This window comes from Stegastes partitus, unplaced genomic scaffold (assembly GCF_000690725.1).
Source record: "Stegastes partitus isolate 25-593 unplaced genomic scaffold, Stegastes_partitus-1.0.2 Scaffold400, whole genome shotgun sequence".
Taxonomy (NCBI): Eukaryota; Metazoa; Chordata; class Actinopteri; family Pomacentridae; genus Stegastes; species Stegastes partitus.
In genome coordinates, this window is record NW_007578131.1 from 326,803 (window position 1) to 350,648 (window position 23,846).

General features: G+C 43.6%; 1 protein-coding gene across 1 annotated transcript in view; it reads right to left on the bottom strand.

Annotated features, from left to right (window-relative positions):
- Positions 1–700: 700 nt before the first annotated feature.
- Positions 701–23,846, bottom strand: part of rtn4r (reticulon 4 receptor) — a 40,132-nt gene continuing 16,986 nt past the window's right edge. The window contains exon 2 of the mRNA XM_008285393.1: positions 701–2,802. Within this exon, the coding sequence (XP_008283615.1) occupies positions 1,421–2,802 (1,382 nt within the window). The 3' untranslated portion in view covers positions 701–1,420. The remainder of the gene's footprint in view (positions 2,803–23,846) is intronic.

The following is a 23,846-nucleotide window of genomic DNA, read 5'->3' on the forward strand; positions in this document are numbered from 1 at the left end:
TCATTATTTCACTACTTGTCCCGGTGCCAACATCCTGAAGAGGCTGCGGAGAAAACAACCAAAATCTGGACGCCTGAGGTTTGGGATTCGGCCAGATTTGACAAAAGCAAGCAGTCATCAGTCTCCCAACAATCCTGAAAACAATGACCACGCCACAGTGGGCCCACCATCTGTTTTTGGAGAAGGAGTGTTGTTTGGCTTCCAATATGCTTAGTGAGACATAATGTGAGCTGCTGTTATTTGCTAAATCCGTATGCATGTTGTAAATTCAAATGCGTTTGGTTCTCATTTAGAACAGTTTTGCTGACACAATCTTAGAATAAAGTCCCCTCTAATGTAGCTTCCCTGCACCTCATTAAAACAGCACACCAGAAATGGAGCAGAATGGATCTTCATGAGCTGAAAAAATTAGGGTTTTCTTTTTTTCTTTTTCTTTTTTTGTTTTGCTGAGAAAACAGCAGCAACGAATGGTCATTTTCATTAATTGGTGGTTTTTAGGAAAATCTAGCCAATAACATGGCTAACATTGGTGAAAAATGCCCATTACAAACAAAAGGATGCTCCTTCAAGTTTCCAAACAATTCTTTGAAACCTAAAATATGAATTTTCCAATCTAGAGGCAGCACATCCCCATATTTGCAAAACTGGAGTCCATGTATTTTGCCATTTTCTGAAAACATCACGCAATCGCAACAAGATCTACGAAATAAGAACTTTTATTCATAATATATTCATACTTGTACACAAGTAAAATAAAATGCATATCTATGGTTCCATTGCAATCTCCATGAACAAACTGAAAGCATTCTTTTGGTAAATGCTACCCATATATCCCTTCGGTCATGAAAATAGAACTAAAATCAGGGGGAGGTAAAACATTTGTTTTTAGAAACATAAAAAAACGAAACATTACCCAACAAATGCATGACTTTGAATAAATAATGGGGGGGAGGGGGGGAGATCGTTTATCTTCGTTAAACAGACCCAACATTCTTTGTGCGCGTTCTGTGTCCAATTTCCTGTTTTTCTTGTTTTTGTCTTTTTTCTTCTTCTTTTTTGTTTGTTGTTTTTTTTTTAAGTCTTCCAGTGGTCTGTCTAAGCAGTAAAAGCTTTTTCAGAGGGGAAAAGGGAGGAGTCTCCAAAGTGTAGCTTAGACATAGTACAGTTGAGTACATAGAGAACAAACAATTTTGGGCACCAATTCATTATTTACATTAGATCTGTAGTGTTCTGTAAAGGCATCCATTTTGTTTAATGTACTCTAACATCTTCGTTTATTGTTTGTCCTCAGCAACGTCGGGTCAAAGTGACTCCTCGCTTTTTCAGTCACTGCCTGTTGTAGATGTCACTGCATCTTTTTGTATCATTGTCATGAGCATCAACATTCTTGAGTCCTGTGTTCAGGGTGAGATCAGGAGTCCTAAGACATGGCTAGAGATATCCAGGTCATGGGAATGAAGAGAAAGCGCAGCACTTGCAAAGTAGAACCCCGGCCTTTGATGCAGTGGGCGTCTGATTTGGGCTTTTTGGAACACTTCTTTTTCTTTTTGTTTGATGCTGTAGATGATTCCAGATTGTCTATAAGCTCGGGGTTTAAGTTTTCCAAAGACTTGTCCAGGGTGTTGGACAAGGTTCCCAGTGGTCCATCGTTCTGCTTGTTTTGGGTCTCATTTTTTGTTCGCTCTGGCTCTTTATATTTAGTCTTGGACATGTTCTCCTTTTCCTTAAGGGGGTTGTTAGTGATTTGGCGGCTCTTTCCAGACAGGATAGAAGACTTGTCATTATCTCCGAGGCAACACCTGGGAATGGTGTCCCCCAGAGGGCTTTCGGTGGAAGCAAATTTCCCCGAATGTGCCTTGGAGTTGAAGAGATTGGTCTGGATTTGGGGTGTTTCCACACATCCCTCCAAGTCTTCGCTTTTCAGCCGTTTCAGGTCCTTTCCTGCCAGAAACTCGGGAACGTTGCACTCCAACTCCGAGCTGGAACCTTTAAAACGTTTGAACCAGTCCCATAAGGTCCTCGCCCGGCAGTCACAGATCCACTGGTTCCCATTTAAACGCAAATACTGGAGGGTAACCAACGGGTCCATGGTCTCCCCTGTCAACACCGTGAGATTGTTGAAGAACAAGAACAAGGACTTCAGCTTACCGAGGTCGCTAAACGCCCTGGGCTGGACGTAGATAACTCGGTTCTGGTGCAGCAGCAGCCGGTCCAGATTGATTAAGCCTCGAAACATGTTGTCCGTTACTATCTTGATCTTGTTATTGTGCAGGTAGAGATAGGTGAGGTTGGCAAGGTCCAGAAAAGTGTCATCATGCAGGGTGAGAATGTTATTGTCCTGCAGGTAAAGGTACTGTAAAGAGAACATTCCTCGGAAAACCCCAACAGGGAGCTCTGACAGGCCACACCTGTGCAGGTGGAGGGTGTGCAGCTTAGTTAGGCCTCGGAAGGCCGTTGGGCTAATGGTACGGAGGTTGCTGTTGTCCCCAATGTCCAGTTCCTCCAGTTTTTCCAACCCATAGAAAGCTCCAGCTTCGATGTAGCTGATGTTGTTGGAGTAGAGCCAGAGAACAGTGAGATTGTGGCAAGAGCTGAAGCTCGTGGACCTCACCACTGTCAGCTTGTTGCTCTGGAGGAATATCCGTTGGCTCCGCACTGGGATCTCAGTAGGGATGGAAAACAGTCCTTGTTGTTGGCAGGCCACCGTGGGCCTGGGCTCACTGTAGCACACACACTTGGCAGGGCAGCTGTAAGTTTGAGGCACAAGGTTCAGCCACATCACCAGAAAAAGGAGACGCCCCCCTATGGAGACACAAAAAAAGACATCAGTGGATTAGTAAATAATGTATGTAAATATCGAAAGTCACAGTCACAGAAATCTGCAGGAATAGACGAATCCGGGTCAGGATGTAATATGCATAAACCCTTGAAATAACAGTCAGACGGCAGATTTGAGAATTAGTCTGCTATGAAGCATGTTGATATCAAAAACTGTGCATAAAACACACATATAGTTTCTGCTTATATCATAAACAAATTGGACAATTTAAGCTAGTGACAGTGCACGGCATTAAAATACAAAAATCCCAAACATTCAGTTGCATGAAGTGCAATGTTCAGCACATTACTACAGAATAGTTAATCCCCCTCATAATGGTGATTCAGCATGCATTTTAGCAGTGATGTTAGGTGGATCTGGGGACACATCTCCTCCCCGCTGCCTCTGATGACGCAAAGACCTGAGCAGCCGGAGAGAGAGAGAGAGTCCCGTGAAGGCAGACTTATTAAAAATCGGGTGGGTTGGCTTTAATATGGAATTAGCCTGCTCTAATAGGACATACATAACTAATGGTGTTTCAGCATTCCTGAGGTTGACTTTTAGCCTGACGGTGGGAGATAAGCTTTCATGCCAAGCTAGGAGATTGATACCTGGGGCCAAGGTAAGGAAAGAGAGGGCTACTGAGGCCTTGCTACAGTTTTCACTGCACCGCTATGACTGGAGCTTTTTTTTTCTTCTTGTAAGTGCAGCATGAAGTGGAGGTGTGGTAGCACTCAGAGCAAGGTTTGTAAAGATTATAGTATGTGTTTGCCCTGCAGGCATCCATGTTTAAAATAAGCCGCATTCCGCATTTGCTCCCATAAATTATTTCTGATTGTCCTCTTGCCGTAGTTCACATGAGCCGGCTGCACACTGGCATATAATTGAAATGGGCGGGATTACAACGTGTACACGATCACTGCTGACATTACACTGCTGTAGGTACAGCTGAGCTTAGAAAAAAAAAAAAAAAAAAGGAGTTTATCCACCAGTGCTCATACATCCTTCATGCAGAGATGAAGGTGTCAAAGTGTCACAAGCATGTCTGGGATCATCATATAATGACAGGTACTCCGCATCTGAGTCCTCCTCAGCTCCTGTCCTTACAGAGGATTTCCAATCTCTGCTCCTATGCACATGTGAGGACTCCCAGACTTGCGGGCATGACAGGTAGTGAGACTCTGGTTTAAAAAAAAAAAAAAAGCATGAGCCTTACTCAGCCCTCCCTCCTCTCATTCCCCTGTAATGTGTTGTGGTGCAGCTCATCTATGGACCTTGTTAAACGGAGCTCTGGTGTGGCCTGACAGCAGCCCTCTGCTGCACTTTCCTTCCAATCTCCCTGCTCAGCCGTCAGACTGCCACTGGAAAGCTGTCAAGACTTTCCACTCTTTCTGCATCGCAGCACTTTTCCCTCAGCACTGCCTAACAATAGCAATATTTTATCGCACAGCACGCTTCGTGTATCTCCTCTGCCGTCTTCATTTTTTCCCCTCTCTGCTGTCTATTCATTAACAGGCTATTTCCACCCACGCGTTACGTGTCAAAGCCTGGTTTCCTCGGCTCGCGGCATAATACGTCTTGTCTTTGTTAGCATCTGCTGAATGACAGCATAAGCCCCACAATGTCATCAACTACATGCCAATAGTTTTTTTTTTTTTCCTCACTAACAGCATCTTCACATCTGCATGGCGCTGACTGCATTACCATATGCTACAAACACAAATCTGGCGCTCTGATACTTTTGTGTGATTTCACTCTTTCATAATCATATTTCTGAGTAATCTCTACGTTGCGTCACAGTCGGGCCTCTCACCTCTCCCTGAGAGTCTGGCTTTGCGCTATTGATTGGTCAACAGTGCTGGTCTTTCCTCTTTTATTTTCATCCCTACTCTGTTGTCTCTGCTTCAGATCTAAATCGCGGAAAAGATTACAGAAAACGGAAATGATGCTCAGCAGTTTGTTCTGATAGTTAAGTTGACACAAACAAAACACAACAAGGTTATGGAAAAAAAAAAAATCCATTCCTTATCATCTTCTGCCAGCTTTGGTTTCAACGCTTAATCTTCCCCTATCTCCTGTGTCAAACCATGGCTCAGAGCACTGCCTTCCCTCTCTCAGACCCTGCCAGTGGCCTCTTTTCTGAGAGCTATATTATTGTACAATAGCAATCTTCACTCTGTTTAAGAGCAGACAAGCTTATTTGTTTTCTCTTGAGTGACACGGCTAGTCCCTTTAGCTTTGAGTAAAGTACATGATTTCTCCTCCTCCAAGACAAGCACTTGTACTTAGAACAAGAGCCTGACAATATGTGGCACGCGTACGACCAGCATTCATCGGTGATACATGCTCTTTGCTTGGCGAAATTGAATTATCTGTCAGAACAAATTTGCCAGAATCATGTGAAATGTGACAGACACTCGAGTTAGACATTATTGAGCTGATATAGATCTATGGAAGAAAAAAAAAAATAGGTGCAAATATCTCAGGTCTGACTCTGTTGAATCATTTTCAGGCGTGGCAGGCTAATGCGTCGCCTTTCCTTAATAAATAAACTAGACTCTTAGTAGTAGTCTGGGGGGAAAAAAATAATAATTTCACTAGAATGGATTATAGGAGATCTGTCAGAAAGGAAAATTTAATACTCAGAGGTAAAAAAAAAAAAGGAAATTGGCATGAAAGCAGTCAGTGTTGTGGATAAATAATATCTGCAAACAGCTACTCAAGTCCAAAAATACTGGCATCGGTGCCCTCATAGTAGCTAGAGGACACAACATCCAATTGCAGAAACAGAGAGATGTCCACAGGAGCGCCATGAGTGGGCGCAGACAGCTTTGTTTGCTTATTGTATGACTGCATCACTTAGCCAGACTCCTTGCTCATTTGCATTTGTCGCTGGCATGTTTCGGAGCTCCAAACAAACTCTCCGCGCTCCTTTTTGTCTTGTTGTGCAAATACGACACGCGGCTAAACGCCTTCTCGTGCTCCGGAACCTGCGACGAGCGCAGAGGGCACGCCGGGACAGCGGCACATTGGAGAGGGGGGCTCCGATTCATCACGGTGGCTTTACTTTGAAGGGCTGGGGATCGGGCAGGGACAGCTAACATGACAGTCTTATCCCCTCGGCCCAGAGTGGAAGTGATGTCTCTGTCAGAGATGAATCACGGTGGTTCTCCAGAGGGACCTCCTGCCCTCCTTCTGAAATTATACATTATTGTGTTGCTCGGAGGCAGACCTGCATTTAATATAGTCACGATGCCTCCCCGTAAGGTCATGTATCTTGTGTGAACCCATCCGCGCATACATAAATTGTTTTCTGTTTCATGTTTAAATGAAGAACACAACGGAACCGGATGAGATATGACAGTCGTATGGAGCCTTTTTTTTTTTTTAATGTACCACCGTCAGTGTGGCTGTAAATGACTTTTTGAGCTGCGAGTAATAAAGGGCAATAACTCGATGCATCACAAAGTCACAAAGCTGTTATGAGAAGAGAACACAAAATATAAAGACCGTGCTTTTTACTACTAAGGAAAGAAAAGACTTTTTTTTTTTGAGAAGGAGCAACTTTTTTATTTTTTATTGTAAGCTTTAAAGTTAAACTGCAGCTTGACTTCACTTACTTGCTATTCTCTACAGCAACCGCTTTGTTATATAAAAAATGAGTTTCTTTTTGTGTTGGATTCATTATCAGCGACTGACTGTTGTTTCCTGTTTGCTCTACCTTCTCTGACTTACTGCCATTTTCCCGTATATGACATAAGAGTGGGATCCTTTCTAATTGTGCATAAAGCGTCTAATTATGTAAAAATGAACCTTAATACCGGTGATTTCATCAAAGCTCTTGCCCACAAAAATTCACTCGGACTGGTTAATTATGCGTAACCCTAATATTTCTACACTAATGCTGTTCTCAGATAAGTACAATCATCCAGACGCTTCACCTGAGACATTCAGCACTCTTATGAGCATGAATAAACCGGACATGTGCTCATGCAAAGCAGCTAATAGCGTGTATTCCTGCCACTGTCTACTTAAACTTTTTTTTTTTTTACAGTGCACTCTAAATGTAGTACTTCTACTTCCAGTCGTGTAGAGTTTCTTGATAAAGTGCTACTTTTGGAAAAAGTGAGAATTACAGAGTCGCCTACAGTCACACTGTCATGGCAGACCAGGAGAATATTCCATTTAAGTTTGCTTTGAAGCTCTTTTCCTTTATAAGCCTGTGAAAAGTTTTATTACAGAGAAGAAATGGTCTTCACTTTCAAGAGTGCCGCTGAATTGCACAGGGATTGGTTGGTGGGGCATATTCATATGGAAAAGGCTTGTGATCAGAAGGACACATTGACCTTTTTATTGCTACTGTATTTACCCTGTCACTGAGGGGAGAGTTTTCCAAAGAGCTACTTTTCTTCTTTTACTCAGCCTTCAATGCAATTAACCCTCCGAACCCCTAAAACCGGCCAGCGGGTTTGAAAGGCGGCTTATCTTTTGAAGAAATCACCAAAATGACACCATTTATCGTCTATGACATGCGGTTCGTGCTGAAATCTAAGCTTTAAATTGTGTGATTTGATCAAACTCCCTTGATTCTATGTGTTTTATTTAAAAGCGCTGTTTGTACTAAACTGATACTGTGAAAAAAATAAAATAAAATCTGCAATCTTCAGCTAAACCGCCATCAGTGACTCAACTGTGACCGACAATCACGTCACAAAAATTCGTTGTGTTTTCGACTGAAGTGCAGTTTGTTTTTACACAGAGCAGATTGAAGGCAAACACATCAAATATATAAAATATCTGTAACACGGGGAGGCACCTTTGTTTTTTCATTACTGGTAACACCTGTTGTACATTGTAGTTGTATTTTTTTTTGGAAATTTTGTACAATAATTGAAGTAATTTAACATTTGTTTTATTATTTTTTTTAATGATTTGTAGCATCATAACCGTATCAGACATTTCTGAGTTCTCTTCACTTCTTGCCATAGTTGTGCTGTTTCCATAGAGATACAGGACTTTATACTGCAGTGAAAAAAACGAGCCCATATCGAGTTAAAAAAAAAAAAGTGACAGGAGCAAAGAAACCACCCAGAAACTGCTGGGGGATCAGAGGGGTTATTCTTACTTCTAAGGCGAGAAATATTTCTTCGCTAACACATTTCACAACCTAATGCCGTCTAATTTTACTTCACGTCCTGCAGGAGCTACAACATCGTACCTTCTGGGTGTCGGCTGCAACGTTTACCTTTTGCTTAAAAACACTAAATCGACGTGTTATTGAACGGAAAACGCTGCCTACATTTCTGTATTTTTAGTGCGTTTCACTTCCGACTCACTTCCCAGAGGAAAGCTCCCACACATGCACAACAAACACAAAGACAGATTTGCGCTTGTCCCTACAACATTGATGAACCAGATGCTATGATCTTAAATAAAGATGCACACATCAGATCAAACAGGTTATTTGGGGCATAATGGACCAGAGAGTTGAGCTGGAGTCCCTCAGCTAAGTGTGTTGCAGGGGGCGTCAGAGGCGGCTTCAGCATGCAGACGAGGACACAATTAGAAGACGAGCTGGGTGGAGGGGTGGTGTGATGGGGTGGTGGTGGTGGTGGGGGGGACAGATGAGGTCCTGTTTGACACACATCTGACACAGCACTTGCCCAAGCAGATGGCTCATGAATAACTGAGGGAACCGGAGGTCGGCATGCAGAGGGGGAAAAAACTGAGCCAGGCAACAGCGTGGATGTAAAAACTGGGGGTCCGCCGCATATATTTACATGCATGTGGGCACGTGGAAGCCTTTTCTTGTCTGTCGAGGAGGAATGAAAGCAACGAAATGCTTCGGGCTCAGCGTAACTGCGGCGGGCAGATAGGTGGTCGTGTCAAGCTACTGAGAAGTGACAGCAGTAACAATAGGCAGTGGGCTGGCAATGGCCGTGTCAGCGAGAGAATGAGCTTGCAATCAGAGGCTGTCGGATCGAATCCCGGCTCCGGTGGCAGGCAATTGGAAAGGAAAGTAGGAGTGCAGAGTTATCCCTTTCAACAACTGCCATCACTTCGCATCAACCCCTCAATGATGCGCTGACCCCCCCCTCTGCTGCTGTCAATGCCATAGAAGTGTGATAAATAAATGTATTGAAGCGCAACAATGGCTCAAACTTCCAGCATTTACTTGTACTTTCATTTCATGCTGTAGTGTTCTTTCTAGTTGCCATCACTTTATAGAATATGGCGCACTTTCCCATTAAACCGCCTGATAATGTAGGTTAACGTGCGGCTAACAGTTCAAATTCAACTCCGACTTGACAAAGCTCCTCCAGAGCCATAAAAAAACATGATTCATTTTTTATTTTTCCCAGCCTGTGTTGTGCTCTTCATGACTATTGAATAGTCTGCAACATGTACCGTACGTGTCCCTGGTGCCCTTAACTAAATGATGTATACTTCTTGCACAACCGGGCAGCACTTCTAGAACCATCAATGGATTTATCTACTAAAATGCCGGTGCTTCTTCTTCCAAGTTGCATTGACGATAGCTGAAATAGAGTTAGGTATGCCTAAATGCCACTAAAACGGATTAATTGCAGCGCGTTGGCATGCCGCCACTAGATAAGGGGGGCAAAAAAAAAATGCCATATTCCTCACAACACTATTGTATAGTTGGCAGCCGACCAAGTGGCCTCTCAGTGCTGCTGCTGCTGCTGCTGCTGCTGCTGCGGCTCGCTGCGAAATAATCCACGGGAAGGCGTTGGGAGTCAAGTCTACCCGTGAGGTTTTTCGCAGGATGGCTCGACTCCAGCTTCCCGCCCGCCTCCTCGTGTCACAGACATGGGCAATTCCCGCATGTGAAACCATGTAAAATGCATAATTCAAATAATGTAAGCTGAAAATAATGCCGACATCTCCCGAGCATGAGCGCGTGGGGGTGTCCAGATGCACTTCCTCGAGCCACGGAAGACCAAAAAAAATTCGGGATGCCCTACTTTGGGTTGCCACCGGATGCAGCCGAGCGTTTTTGCTTAACAGAGTGTATAAGGCTTTATCTTATCTACACATGGCTGCAAAGAAAATAAATGAGGGTAGCTGCTTCGGTGCACGCCCCATGTGTCTGGATGTTGCCTCGCTCTCAGGCAGACTTTAGCGCAGGTGTTAACAACATTTTCGGAGAGGCATCCTTTTATTTATTTCTTTTTCGGTTAAAGTAGAGCGTGTCGTAAAGTACTTGAGGGAATCTATTTGGGGGGGAAAAAAAAGGGAATTCTGCACCACAATGAGAATTATATCAGATTAGTACGGCGCTATAGCCGAGCCGTGTTTACTCGGTTGCGTCTGTCAGTGTATGTTTTCTTTTGTTGTGCCATTTGTAGGTATTTTGAAGACAGGTTAGGCTACTTTGAAATGTCATTGCTATCTGAGAGGTGCTATTATTGTTAAAGAAAATGTTTTTCTGCAATTTGGGGTTTTATCTCTGTATGTCCAAAAAGCTTTCAACACACCACCGCTAACTGCATATGAATGGATAAAGAAAAACATCACAGTGATATGAGAGACATTTTATTCCTATTGATACTGACAGAATCTTTTTTTTTATCCCCCCCTTTTTTTTTTTTGATGGATGCTTTCCACTTTATTTTCTTCTTATTTCCATTTGAATGTTACCTCAGTTTTTTTCTTCTTCTTTTACTTGCAATTTACACAATGCTTTGTGTGATGCAAATAGGAAGTATTACATTACCTTGGACTACGCCTGAAGCCTGGTTTTTTTTCCCACTCCAATATTTGTTTACATGCCTTTGCACTGAAATCCATGCTGCACAATGACTTATAAATTGGTTTATTGTCAACAGGCGTTTGTATCACTGGAATAAATAAGCGGTGTCGATTCCAGCAGGATGTGTATCATGTGTTTGCATATTTGGCAGAAGGTCCCTTCATTTTTATTTTAGGTGTAAAAAAAAAAAAACATGATTCACCGCTTCTAAAAAATTGAGTCATGTTCTTTCATGGGGGTCTTGTGTCAACAATTTGAAACCAGTGAGAACTGCAGGCCCTCGCAGTTAGCAGCATTGTGCCGGCATGAAAGCAAAATGAGGCCTAATGAATCACCGCTGCATTATTGGAGGAGGATAACGGCCCCGGTAAATATTGGATGAAAGCTTCAGATAACGTTAAAACCCCCCTCGTGTTAAGTGTCAGCCGGAGAGCGAGGGAGCGGCGACGGTACCCACGGGCAAACACTTTGAGTCTGAGCGAGGGGGGAACATCGAGAACAGAGAACCGGTTGAGCTCTCAAAGAAAAGTATATTCTGTTTTCCAGGCCTGGAAGCGAAGTGGGTGCAAACATTATCCACTCCACTCCTTTCTGACAGCTTCATTACTACAAAATTCCCGTGTTTGGCAGCAGCCCCTCTCAGACTGGCACTTGTTGTGCTTGTCGAAGAGAAACTAGCTCCGGATGAAGTGTTGTGTTTGTGTGAGTTACAATTGGGGGAAAAAATACATCAAACAAGCACTTAATCTTTGACCAGTCTAGACTAAACCAAAGTCATTCTGTGAGTAACCCATTTAGTTGTTCTGGAGAATTACTGTGCGGGAAAGAGGTAGCTGTAGGGGGAAAACCAAAAAAAGGATTTCTAAATTGCCAGCACCCTGTCTGCTTTGTTCTTGACACGGACGCTCGACTTAACCTTGCAAAGCACCTTCCAGCCAGGATAGAAACAATCGCATGCATTCGTCTCTCCAAGGTTATGCATAGGTGGATACAGTACGATTTTGAGTAGGCAGATTACTCATTCATGTGAAATTGCAGTGAATGACACAGGTATTTCCACCGCCTCGGGGTGAAGAATGGCGAAAATGAGCCTGAGAATACTCCACAAGACAAATCATTATTGACAGCCTCTTTACCTCCATAATGTGTCATCTAACCTTCCTCAGTCTTCTCCGGTTTTTGCAATATTGCACTCTGCTAGATTGGCCGGCTGACTGTGCAGACCGGCTGCAAATGTGTCATCTGCAATCACCTCAGACTGGACAAGCCAAGAAGGGGCGTGCTTCAACCGGCGAGCTGGGCTTCAAACGCTGCACTGATCTCGTCCTCGCTGAGGTGGATACGATGCAAAGTAGGCACATGTGTCACCGCGCGCAAGAGAGCAGATCCCTCATTGATAACACCAGAAGAAGACACCGTCGTCCAAAAATACACAAAGCAGAATGGATGGACTGTCACTGCACAAGTCAAACAGCTATTTGAAACGACAAGAATCAATAGTTTTATATAACTGTACGTTTGCTGTGTTGCACTCCCCAATTCTGCCATGCTACAGGGCTATTTCAGCATATTTTTTTAAAACAAATTTGAACTGCTTTGGTCTAACAGTCTGCAATTTTATTTGTTTTATTTAGTCTCACGTCCCTCATCAGCTTTGTTTTCAGGCAAATAGAGGAAAATAGTGCAGCAGCGAGCGGCTAAAGAGCCAGATTTCCCCCCCCGAGGAGTTGGTGGAGAGAAAAACGGAGATTAAAGGAGCATGATAACTGGACTTACAAGCACTGGATTGTCAGACACACAACTTACAACCACAAATCACTGCTAATGTTGCTGCTGACTGTGGAAAAAAATCTCTTTCTTTGCCAACAAATTCAACATGTTTCCTTCAAGGCTTTAATATATGTTTGAAACTAGTTAGAAACAAACCACCATAAATGGGCAAAAATAGATCCAAATGTAGTCTAAACGTGATTGAACTGAAGTGTTTTGGCACAATTTGGATGTTTCTGGGGTTAAATAGTGATTTTATAGCTCTTATTTTGTAGGTTTTAATCTTGAATCCCACTTTTTCCATTTTCTGTGGCTTGTGTTTTTCAAATTTCTCCACTTAACGGTGAAATAGCCCGAAGCCAGCCATCTACATGTCTAGTCCTCGTTGTCTAGCTGATAAAACATCCCCCTGTACGTCCTTCATCTTTTCTGTGAAACCTACAGTTTCGCAACACACTGCTTGCAAAACTATTTGCAGCACAAACCGATGCACTCAGAGTTATTTTTCACACTACAAAAGCAGACAGACGGAAGGACATAGCTCACCGTGAGATGACATGTCACACAGCACAGTGCTCATCAAGCTGTTGTCTGTGATGCTCGCCACAAAGCAGTTTAGCCACACCGTGACATATGGGAGGGTATTCATTTGAAAGAGATGAAAAGAAGGGGGAATCATGAGGGAATATACGGCGCGTGCCTTTCTAGAAGGCCGGGACGTTTTAATGACGTGTGAATGACAGAGAGTGACTGGATCGGCGCCGGAGAAAGAGGAATCAATGAGATCTCGAGAGGAGGAAGATGAACGAGACGGGTAACCGGGACGACGTGGTGCAGGTGGCGCCCAGTTTGCAGCAGCGACTGGTTTGCTGTGATTACATGTGTGCGTCTAGTGTTCACGCGGTCCGTCCCATCCCTGCAGGAAGTCGGCAAGTTTAATCTCTCAACTCATATTTACAGCAGATTCAATTATTGCATCTCGCATAACACATATGCAGGCCATCTCACGAGGTGGCCATTACTTATCCATTATCTCAAACAATGGCTGTTTAATTCCTTTTCAGCCCTCCGTGCATGACTCATCAGACACGCAGCGGAAAGAATACGGAGACACAACATGCCCACGAGCATCTAGAAGAAATCGCCAGAGGATAAAAAAAAAAAAGACTTGCAGAAAATGAAAAAGAGGGTAAAATGGGTAAATAAATTTGGGTGGATCATTGTGTAAGCATTAACCAATTCTGTCCGGCGTTCATGTAGATCCATCTATTTTGGATGTGTAGGCAGCCCTGGAGGCATGTTGACCTGAAAAAGACAAACCTCTCCGCTTCCCTTTCATCTTTTTGAGTCAGTTCCTGCAAGCAAATGTATTAGGGGCAATATGATGAAGCCTACTTCTGCTGCTCTGCCCTGTAACAGGAGCAGCCTCACTGTTTTACTGGCCTCACTTTCCAAAATAGTGTCCTCGGAGGAATACGCCGGGATTTTGTTGCGCAATGAAAAAACTATTGAAAATCCAGTAAATATTTGTGGAGGCTTCAATACTCTTTGTGAGCGTATGTAGGTGGATTTTTTTTGACATTAGTGAGGTATAGGATCTCACATCTTCCTCTGCCTCCGCATGCATCTGATTCATTCTCTATGCTAGACCTTGCACTTAAACTCAAAGCATGTGAAAAACTGGAGCTTTGAAACTGAATTTGGCCCGTTGACTCACTATTTACTGTATATATTAAAGCCAAGCAGAGAATAGATGCTAGAAGGTTCCCATTCTGCACGCTTTAAGGAGGGATGACAACCATCGCAGCAGCTTGTCGGAAAAACGGAACACAGCTGGAGCGGAGTTATAGAACTGGGTGAAAATACGAGGTGAATTATAAAAACATCTTCATTTGTACGGCGAATAGGAGAATTGGACCGGACCCAAAATAGACTAGAGCAAAAAAAAAAAAAAATATCCATAATGATGCTTGGAAGAGAGAGGAAAATCCTAAAAGAGACCTGCCAGAGTAAGTCTCAGCCCTTTCATGTCAAGGTTATGCAGCTCTGCGTGTGAGGGAAAAGGTGGGCACACTTAAATTTCATCATCCGTTTGCTCTAAACATGGCCCTCTGCTCCTCTTCTTTTTTAGATCGTGTGATGCAAATGTCATAAACCAAAACCTACAAAGTAAAACAGAATCAAGTCGGCCATTTTATCTCTCTTCTAGGGATCAGGTACAACCTCCCAGCAAAAGGCACACTTAGTGACTTTGGTATCTCCCAGTTGGATTCCTCTTTTAGTTTCAATGGGTATTTATTTATTTATTTTTTTTAAGAGACTTTTTCTACAACTAGCCCCCGCCAGAAAAAAAAAAATGGCTGCAGCCTGGTTGGTTTAATAAGCCTACTTCAGAGAGCGTCTTAAAGCGAGCACTCCCTCCTTTGGAAGAATGAAAGGAGAAAGACTTGTGCATTATTTACCACCCGCCTCAGCACCGCCGCACCCTGCGCAGACAAAGCGGCCTGCTGCAGGAAAATGGATTTTTCTGCAGATGAGCTCAGATAAGAAGCATACAGGGGGGAGAGTGGCTAGAAAACAGAAAAGGAGGGGGAAGAAGACGGAGAGGCATTATCCGAGCCGTCAATCAATCAGTTAAATTTCTTCACATCATCCCGTCTGCTATCTCCTCCTCCGTCTCCCTGTTGGCCCGATAAGGGCAGTTCTTTACATCAGAGGCCTCCGCGGATCAGTCACCTTTTTTCTTTTCTTTTTTTTTTTTTACTGGAAAGGTCGAGCACTGGCCCAGAGCTTAGTTCATGCTGGGAAGTCATCATTCCTGCTCTTTATCTCCCCAGTGAGGGATGATCCAGGGCTGAGTGCCATGCCTCTCCGCCCCCAATATGCCCTCTAACCCCTTCGACATCTCCCTCACACATCCTTTGGCTGCTCCCAGACAGAAAGGCAGAGCGAGGGAATGAGGGGAGAGAGGAAGGAAGGAAAGATGGCGATGCGAGCGCCGGTTTCACAACACCTCACGGCAGAGCGGCCATCAGATAAGGCTGGAGTGAAGATCCAATAGTGGCAATCTCACAGCTGCAGTGTCTGAGCGATGGCTTGGCCGGGCTATCTCCTCTCAATTCTGAACAAGCGAGATGAGTGGAAGGGATAAACACGCTAGCATATGGCCGCCACCTGAGACTTTCCCCTGCCTTCCAGAAAAAAAAAACCCAAACCTCCCGCAATTTGCACACATCGCTTAACCGGATTCCAACTCAGGTGCGTGTGTGGGTTTGTGAATGCGGTGTACGAGCACGCGTGTACGTCGTTGTTGTCGGTCCCAAAACGGCTGTAGCGCTGTAAATGATGCGCCGGCGCAATTTGCGTGTCGCCGTACTGTGGGACGACCCAAGTGACAAGACTTCCTGCTTTGCTGCCTGGGTAATGAGTCATTCCAGCCCCGGAGAAAAACAATCTGGTATTTTTAAACTGCATCCTTCAGCTGTTCCCTTTTCTCCCTGGAGCTCTGGCTTGTAAGCTCTTGGTGGCTTGTAATATGATTGCCATTTCTAGTGGTTGTGCTAATGGGCCTGATATGTCTGAATAATACAAATGCATTACAGAGCTTTTAATGGTGCTCTTGGTCCATCCATGCCCCGCTGATTTAGGCTTAATGCTCTTCACAATGCAACAAAATACCCTACACATGTGAGTTTAACTACTAAAACCAGTGGACTGGTGCTGTTAGTGTGCAGTCAGGTCATTACGCTCAAGTGTTTTGAATGTTTAAAAAAGAACCGGCTATTGGAATTACTAAAGCGTGAAAAAAAGTAGAGTTCCCATCTGGCAAAGTGTTAATTTAAAAAAAAAAAAGAAGAAGTAGATATTCTGCCCACATGTTACATAGCACATCAAAAATCTAATGTTCTACCTCCATGAGATTAAATTAAATCACGGTTCTCTTTAAATGCAGCAGGTATCATATTCGAAATTGACAAAATAACATCAGTGAAACAAGATCCTTCTTCTGCATTTTGGGTTTTGTCACCTTGCTTCTGCTACGTTTTGTTTCATGTGGGCTGTAAAGCACTTTGGATCAACTGTGTTTTATGCAATATGATGCTGTGTAAATAAAAGCTCAGCTGAGAGTTGAGCTTCTCGGTTTCAATTAGCAGCATCGCATTGCAATTCCTGAAGATGCACCCGAATGCCAAAACTGTATCATATTATGTCAAGGAAAAAAAAACATAAGAATTCAGTATTTACTTGATCAAGTTCAATTCTTTGTTTAATGATGGTGTTATTAGCCAATTTCACCTTTCAACAATTTCCCCGAGGTGCCCTACTAAAGGGATCAATAAATCTAATCTAATCTAATGTAAGAAATTGTTCAATATTTTCTGATTGCCACGCGAACAGTTACAGTAAAACTACTTCTGGATTGTTGTGTGCACCTCACACCACCAACGTCATTGCGTTTTTTTGCACCTGCATTTAAACTACATCACCACAAAGTAGATGTATGAACCCTCACCCTGACCGGTTGAGACAGACAGCTGCCCTCCCTGAGCCTGGTTCTGCTGAAGGCTTTTTGTTTTGTTTTGTCCTCCACACTGTCGCTTGTTCAAGTGGAATCCAATGAAAACTTTGTTGGGTTTTCTGTATACATTTTCTAAGGCCTTTACCTTCCTGCATAGAGACCTTGAGATACATCTATATACATAAAAACCGGAACAACTTTTCATACGTTTTCTAATTGGAAATACGTCAAAATTGTCCTTGGGCCGTACTGTATTGGAGCAAATGTACTTTTTCATTGTTGCAAAACACTGACTCACTAAGCTCAACAGAGGAAAATTTACATCTTTAAATATGAATGACGAGTGTGAAAAGGAAGTTACGTGGGTCCGTGGACAATTGAGATAACCACCGTTATCTCAAGTATTCATATATCCCGGTCTAAGCTAATACTTTTAAGATATTGCTCACTTGGACACGTCAGGGGACTGGTTGTAAGAAGCCATCAAGTCTTCTCAACTTAATCCTCTTTTCTCCCTAACATCCTTTGATTGTTTGTGTTAACATTTATGGCAGAATGCGTACTCCTCTGCTCCTCTGACGCGTCTGTATTAGCGGCCTGGTTCGTACACGTGCCTCTTCACATTATGCACATACGTGTGCCGGCTGCTGCGTGACACGCGGCCCTGATGAAAAACAAGACGGAAACAGACAGCACTGGACCAAATCCCTCCTGATCCCCTCTCATATGAAAACCTTTAAAGTCTTCTCTCCCTCCGTCTGCATTCTGCTTAGAGAGGCTCTTGCATTGTGCCACATCACCTGAGCAGCCATCACCTGACAGCAGGGATTTCAATCATTGTGCTGAGCTCGTATCCCTCACGTCTCCCCCCCCCACGCCGCGCCCCCGACTCCCAACGCTGCCACCTGCCACTGTCATGCTAATTTACTAGCGCTCGCTGATGTGAGCACTCACGTTTTAGAGCTTTCGCAGAGACCCCATCATTGGCGGGCAATTAAAGTTATGCCCGACTTTAAACAGGAGCACCAAAGATGATAATTTTGCTCTCTCCTGGGGAAAATCTGCTCAATCAAAGGTCATAAGAACAACAGTGTGTTGTTATACACGCCTTTTCCGCAAAAGAAAAATCGCTTGGAGTCATATGGAACAAAGCAGGGAGAGTTACTGTAGCTACATGTATCTTCACAGGTACATCAGTGCATTTCTACAGGGCATCTAGAAATAGCAGCTGTGCAGCAACTGCAGTGGTTAACAATAGATTATGTTTACTCTTCCACTTTTGTTGGCTATATCTATGGTAAACCGCCTCCAGGAAAGTAGAGTAAACAAGAAAATGGAAGCTCTGTGTCTCCTCTGAGGAGAAAATCACGCTCCCACAGATTATCATTAGTCTCAATAGCAAGACAAGAGTGTGCGACGAACCCAGCACCTGGAGAAGAGCGAGAAATGTGTTGATATCACCTTTTTTTGTTTTTTGCATGAGTAACTAACAGAACATTGGCTAATCTTCATACAGCATCCACATGGCTCTGCTCGGGCTTATGAAAACAAAGCACCATGCACTTTCAGAGCTCATCAGGAGCTTATAGAGCTTCCACACTTCCTCATGAACATGACATGCCATTTATGATTAATGGCATTACCAGCTGGGCCAAGATAAGAGCTCAATTAGCTGTGTGGGCAAGGACCTTGACTCTATCTCCAATGACTAATCCCATGGCTTTTGTTATGATTAGCAAGAGCAGAGTTTTAATCTTGGCTTCTGAGTGCCTGGCATTGGCCCAAACACAACTGATTCATTAGCAGTTAAAAAATGCACTTCTGCTGTGAGTGGCACAATTTAACACCGCGTGATGGTGGATGCACAAAATGTTATATCACCCAGTGTACCAATCTCTGCCACTCAATGCGCTTTGGCAGTATCAGTGGCAATAGTCATTGGCAGGAAATTAAATTAAGCCCTTTAAGTGAAATGAATTCATGCACCTTGTTAATATTTTAGCAAGAGCTCGTCTCTCGAGAGCTACCACGCCGAGCCCACTCATCCTTCGGGGTATGTATGTGTGTGTTTGGGGAGGGGGTTGTCCCGCCTACATGCTTGAACCGATGCTACTTTCCTACAAATATATTTCTAGCTACAGCAGCAATGCCCAGGGAGATCTGCTGAAACCCACAATCTCTGCAGAACACTGGGATTGTGAAGTAGTCGTGGCTCTCGTACTACAAAAAGTACAAAGGAGTTCCTTGACAGAGGTCTTAAGAATTCACATGTTGAAATCAGTCAAGAGCAATGATGTCAGTCTTTAATTAAATATGTAAAGAGGATAAAAAAACAAGCAGAAAATGCGCTTAAGCAGAGGGAAAGAACTTTGTGCCCGGAACATAATAAAGTAGCATCTATTTGGGCTGATATGACACACAAAGTCCAAGAGATTTCTGCAGTAAAAACCCATCTTGCATGATGCTGCACTTTGTAGCACTCACCCTCTGCAGGGGGAAAACGTAGCGGACCATCTGTTCCCCAATCCCTGGCAACAAACAACAGACACACCAACACGGCAGACAGACCAGCAGACACAGGCGGCCACCGCTCCCGCACCAGCAAAGAATTGTGGGAAAACAGGGAGGCGGCTGCACAAACACAAGGCGGCTAAATATGGGATGAAAGCAGTCATCAGCTGCTAGGATTTGATCAGGAAGGCCCGAGTTGACACCGCTACACCGAGGAGTGACGCAAATTGAGGCCGACACTGCAAAGGAGCCACCGTGCGACGAGCAGGAGGAAGGATGGATTGAGGCAGGACAGAGAGAGAGAGAGAATGCAGCCGTGGTACAACGAGAAAGCCTCAACATAGAGTATAAAAGCAGGAGGAGAATAAAGAGAGAAAGGCTAGTATATCTGAAGAGACAACCTACAACAACAGAGACCTGACAGTGTGCGCAGGGGGCACGGGGGAGAGAGGAAAAAACCAGAGATTTTGGGGGATGCAATCCATTTTTAATCCAAGATGCCAGAAATCCAAACAACTTGCTTCAATCAGAAAACTAAGGGACCTCATGAACGATGTTTTTTTTGGATTAAGATTAATGCGGGTGGCTCACCGCACACGAGCCCACACCCAAACAAATACGTGTGAGTTCACAGTCTGTCGCAGGCGTACACCGCTGCGAAGCAAACACACACAGTCTGAAGTGTTGGATGAGGAAACAGGAGATCCAATTGCCTAAATATGCTGTGGACATGTGAGAAAGGCTTAAGCTTGCCCCCTAGTGTTCATCCTACTCCCTCATGGCTTTAGAGCTGCACAGTGCAAAGTCCTGTTAATCTTAACAATGTGTTATTTGTGCCCTTACATCCACAATGTTCTTAAAAAAACGCAGCGTTTGACCTGATTACGAGGAGGAAGACTTGTCTATTTAACAATGGCAGTAGATAGATAGATAGATAGATAGATAGATAGATAGATAGATAGATAGATAGATAGATAGATAGATAAATATTTTCTGTAACCAGGTTTACAAGCATGTTGGTGAATAATAAAGCAGTCTGGCATCAAAGGCCATGGAAAAAGTATGTGCTACAGTGGAGGAAAAAAAAGGACATAATATGGTGCGAAGTAGACAGCCTCATGACTAATGGTGTATACGCTTGTGGATCAACATCAAAGTCAGCAGTACATTAATAGAAAGATTCATTATGTGCGAGATAAAACAGAATGCAATCCATTAACGAGACCTTCTTCCGCTCGACTTTAGAAAATTCTCCATTTTGTATTGCCAGCAGCAGATTTGATTTAATAACGTGTGATGATTCAACAGCGAAATGCCAGCACCAGCCGAGCCAAACGAAGAAAACATACAAAAAAAACCCGATTCAACATGTTTGGACTAAAGAAATGACAGAAATAAAAATGAAACCAAACGGAGACGCTGTTGGCTTAATGCGCCGTAATCGTAAAGTTCAACGGCCCAGCGCCACATTAGAAAGCAGTAAAGTTTAATTAAACAAAACAAGCGTCATACAACATGCCAGCGTAAACTGTGATTATCTCCGCCGCGCAGAAACATCTGCAGCGTCCCTTTTCCAGCTGTCAACTCTTTCAGAATCTCTCAATTGTGCTAAATGTAATTCCATACGAACACGCGTGCCTTTGGGCATGAATGGTGCGACGCTGCCGCCGCCGCGCTTTTCGTTTCTGCTTCATCTTCATCCCAGTCTTCGCCGTCACAACACTGGAACACCCGGACTGTTTACGATGCTGGCTCCCAGTCAAAGCTCTTTGCTTCATGAGGGCAAATGATCTGGTTTGGGGCAGGAAACGCCCACATGCAACAAGGATGTCTGCATTTACAACGAGCTGCTTATTTTTGGTGGTAGGATTTCACATTTCAAAAAAAAATAAAAAATCATTTCAGAGATGTGTGTTGGGTTAAATGCCAGAATGAAAGGCATTCTTTAATGTTGAGTAATAAGTAGACAAGCAAAAGCAGTGTCGTGTATGTGAATGTGATAGACTGCCATGGTAACGGCATAAAACAGACAGCCTTGGTGCTGCGATGTGACAGAAGGCCATGTGCTAGTAAATCCTAATCAAAAGTCGCTAACTGATTTCCACCTCCCGCCTCTAACTTTGAGTCTTTTGTCTTGTCTTCTCATTATGAATTAACAGGGCATAGAAAAACAATGCTGACAACCCCCTGACTTAGACCTATTATCTAAGCGTTCTTGCTTCCCTTAGTGGAACAAATTGGTTCTCTTAACCACGACTCCATTACACAGGGCAAAGATAGAAGAGGAGGGAAAGAAGAAGGCCTGGAAAGAAAACCGTGATTCTAACTGAATAAAGTATTTAATTCAATAGACTTTTCCTCTGTATTCCCTCACTTGAGAGCTTGTTCTGCCCTGGAGATGGTCGGTCGACACAGTAGCGGACATGAGGGTCACGACCTAATGTCTGCACGCCCGATCAGACTGACCAAATGATTGTATATGGACAAGATAAGCACCTGCCCTTTATAAGAGAAGTGGCCTATTACAATCTCCTCTGTTAAGACTGCCCTCTGATAGAGCCGGCTGAGCTTAGAGGAGGGGAAAATGCAAAGCCATCACCTTATTGCATGGAAAGAGAGACTTTATGGATTACAGAGTTTTTTTTTTTTAACATTTTTTTTCCCTCCTGAAATGAAGCACAAAGCAGGGATAAGCAAACAACAGCAGGAAATCCGCTTGAACATTTAAATGTACTATCTGAAATAGTTCCTTGTTTGGTATTTACATGCATGCAAAAAAGAGCGTTAATTCTTTGAGAAGCTTGTGGGATTGATGTGCGCTGCAAGCTGACCAGCTAGATACTGTTGGCAGCAGAAAGACTCCACATCAAAAGCGAACATCAGTGGAGGCTTGTCACCTTAGCAAATGCGGTTATTCAAACTCCAGTTTTTCCGTCAATAGGATCTGGCTCCGAGTACTAACAGGCTGTTGGTTTGTACCTTATCCTCGAGACTAATATCCAAGCAGGAGAACTTATCTGATGATGGGACCGTACACTTAAATCGACACTTTGAAGATCAGGGCCGAGGTCACCATTTGGAGTCTATTCCCTAAAAGAGCTTACACTTTCTTGTGAGCGGCGAGACCAGACACACTCCCCAAAACGCAGTCGATAAAGTATCTGCTCATCAGGAGAGCGTGACAGCCTGAGAGATGAAACCGCATCAATCATGTGGACTCCAATGGCCACTCTGAGGCTCAGATAAAATAGGGAGCGCAGACTGGCGGCTCCTTAAATAGGCACCAAAGGAGCCAACTGGAGACCTTCTCCATTTCGTCCATTTGGAGAGGTCAGGAGGTCTTTATCCCCTCAAGAACTTTTGGGTTTTTCACTGCCGTTTAAAATCCAAATATTTCCTGAACTCCAAAGTTAACTTCCCACTTCTTCATCACTTGTTTGTTTCGTTGAAGTCGAGCTAATTTTTTCTGAGGTGATTGCTCAAAGAAACATCTGCTCATGCCTTCAGGAAAGAAATCAAATGGAGAAGAAAAAAAAAAAAAAGGACCAGTTCAAACCCCCCCTTCCGCAACTTCTACTTCCCTCAGACTTTTCATTGTCATGTCCCATTTCTGCCGTTAAAAACTCGCAGGAATGCAAAGCGGGACGTGTGATGAACCCAAACCAGCTCTGGCATTAGGCTCCCCAGGGCAACTTCAGAGCATCCGAGCAGCAGCTGTTGTGTTCTGGCACCTGTTGACTACGGATGTCACCCAAAATCTGAATACGTGTCTGTGAGCTACTTAGAAGCCTTTATATTGTCAGGAAATCCTGGAACTTGTTTTGAGGCATTGTGTTGGTGGTGTGAAAGCAGTTAGACAGAGGTTCCACGCCAACCTCTGACTTGCTCCCTTTTTCTGAACCGTATTTTGACATTTTCTGTCCAACATCAAACCGTGCAGTTAAACATTGCCATTTTTTTTTTTTAAACAGAAGTCGAGTCCAATCTTTTTCACAGCGCACTCATTTTTAAAAAGAAAACGCCATCCCACAGTTGCCGTCTGCATTCTTTCCAGGTTTAAAAAGCCAAAAGGATTTGGAAGTAAACAAAAAAGCCAGTAAATATAGGGAATAAAACATGCTATTTGAATCCAATAGCGAGTTCTACTCATTTCAGTCATTAGGTGTTATACGCAGCGTGTAAAAATAGTTGAATGATGTCTTCTGTGGCTTTGAAGGCAGTGCTCTAAAGTCTGAAGAAACATCCATCATGGTGCCATCGGGGTTATTTCTGCTCAGACTTCCAGACTACAAATTTATGCCAGAGCTAGAAGCTGGAGGTGTGGAGTCAGAATGACAAGAAAGAAGGTTTCTAATGAAAGAGGCTCCTTATTTTTGAGGATTCTTTTCCTTAACACTGTATCGAATATCTTTCTGTTTTCGTGCATTGGTCAGAAGGAAAACAAGACAGCTGAT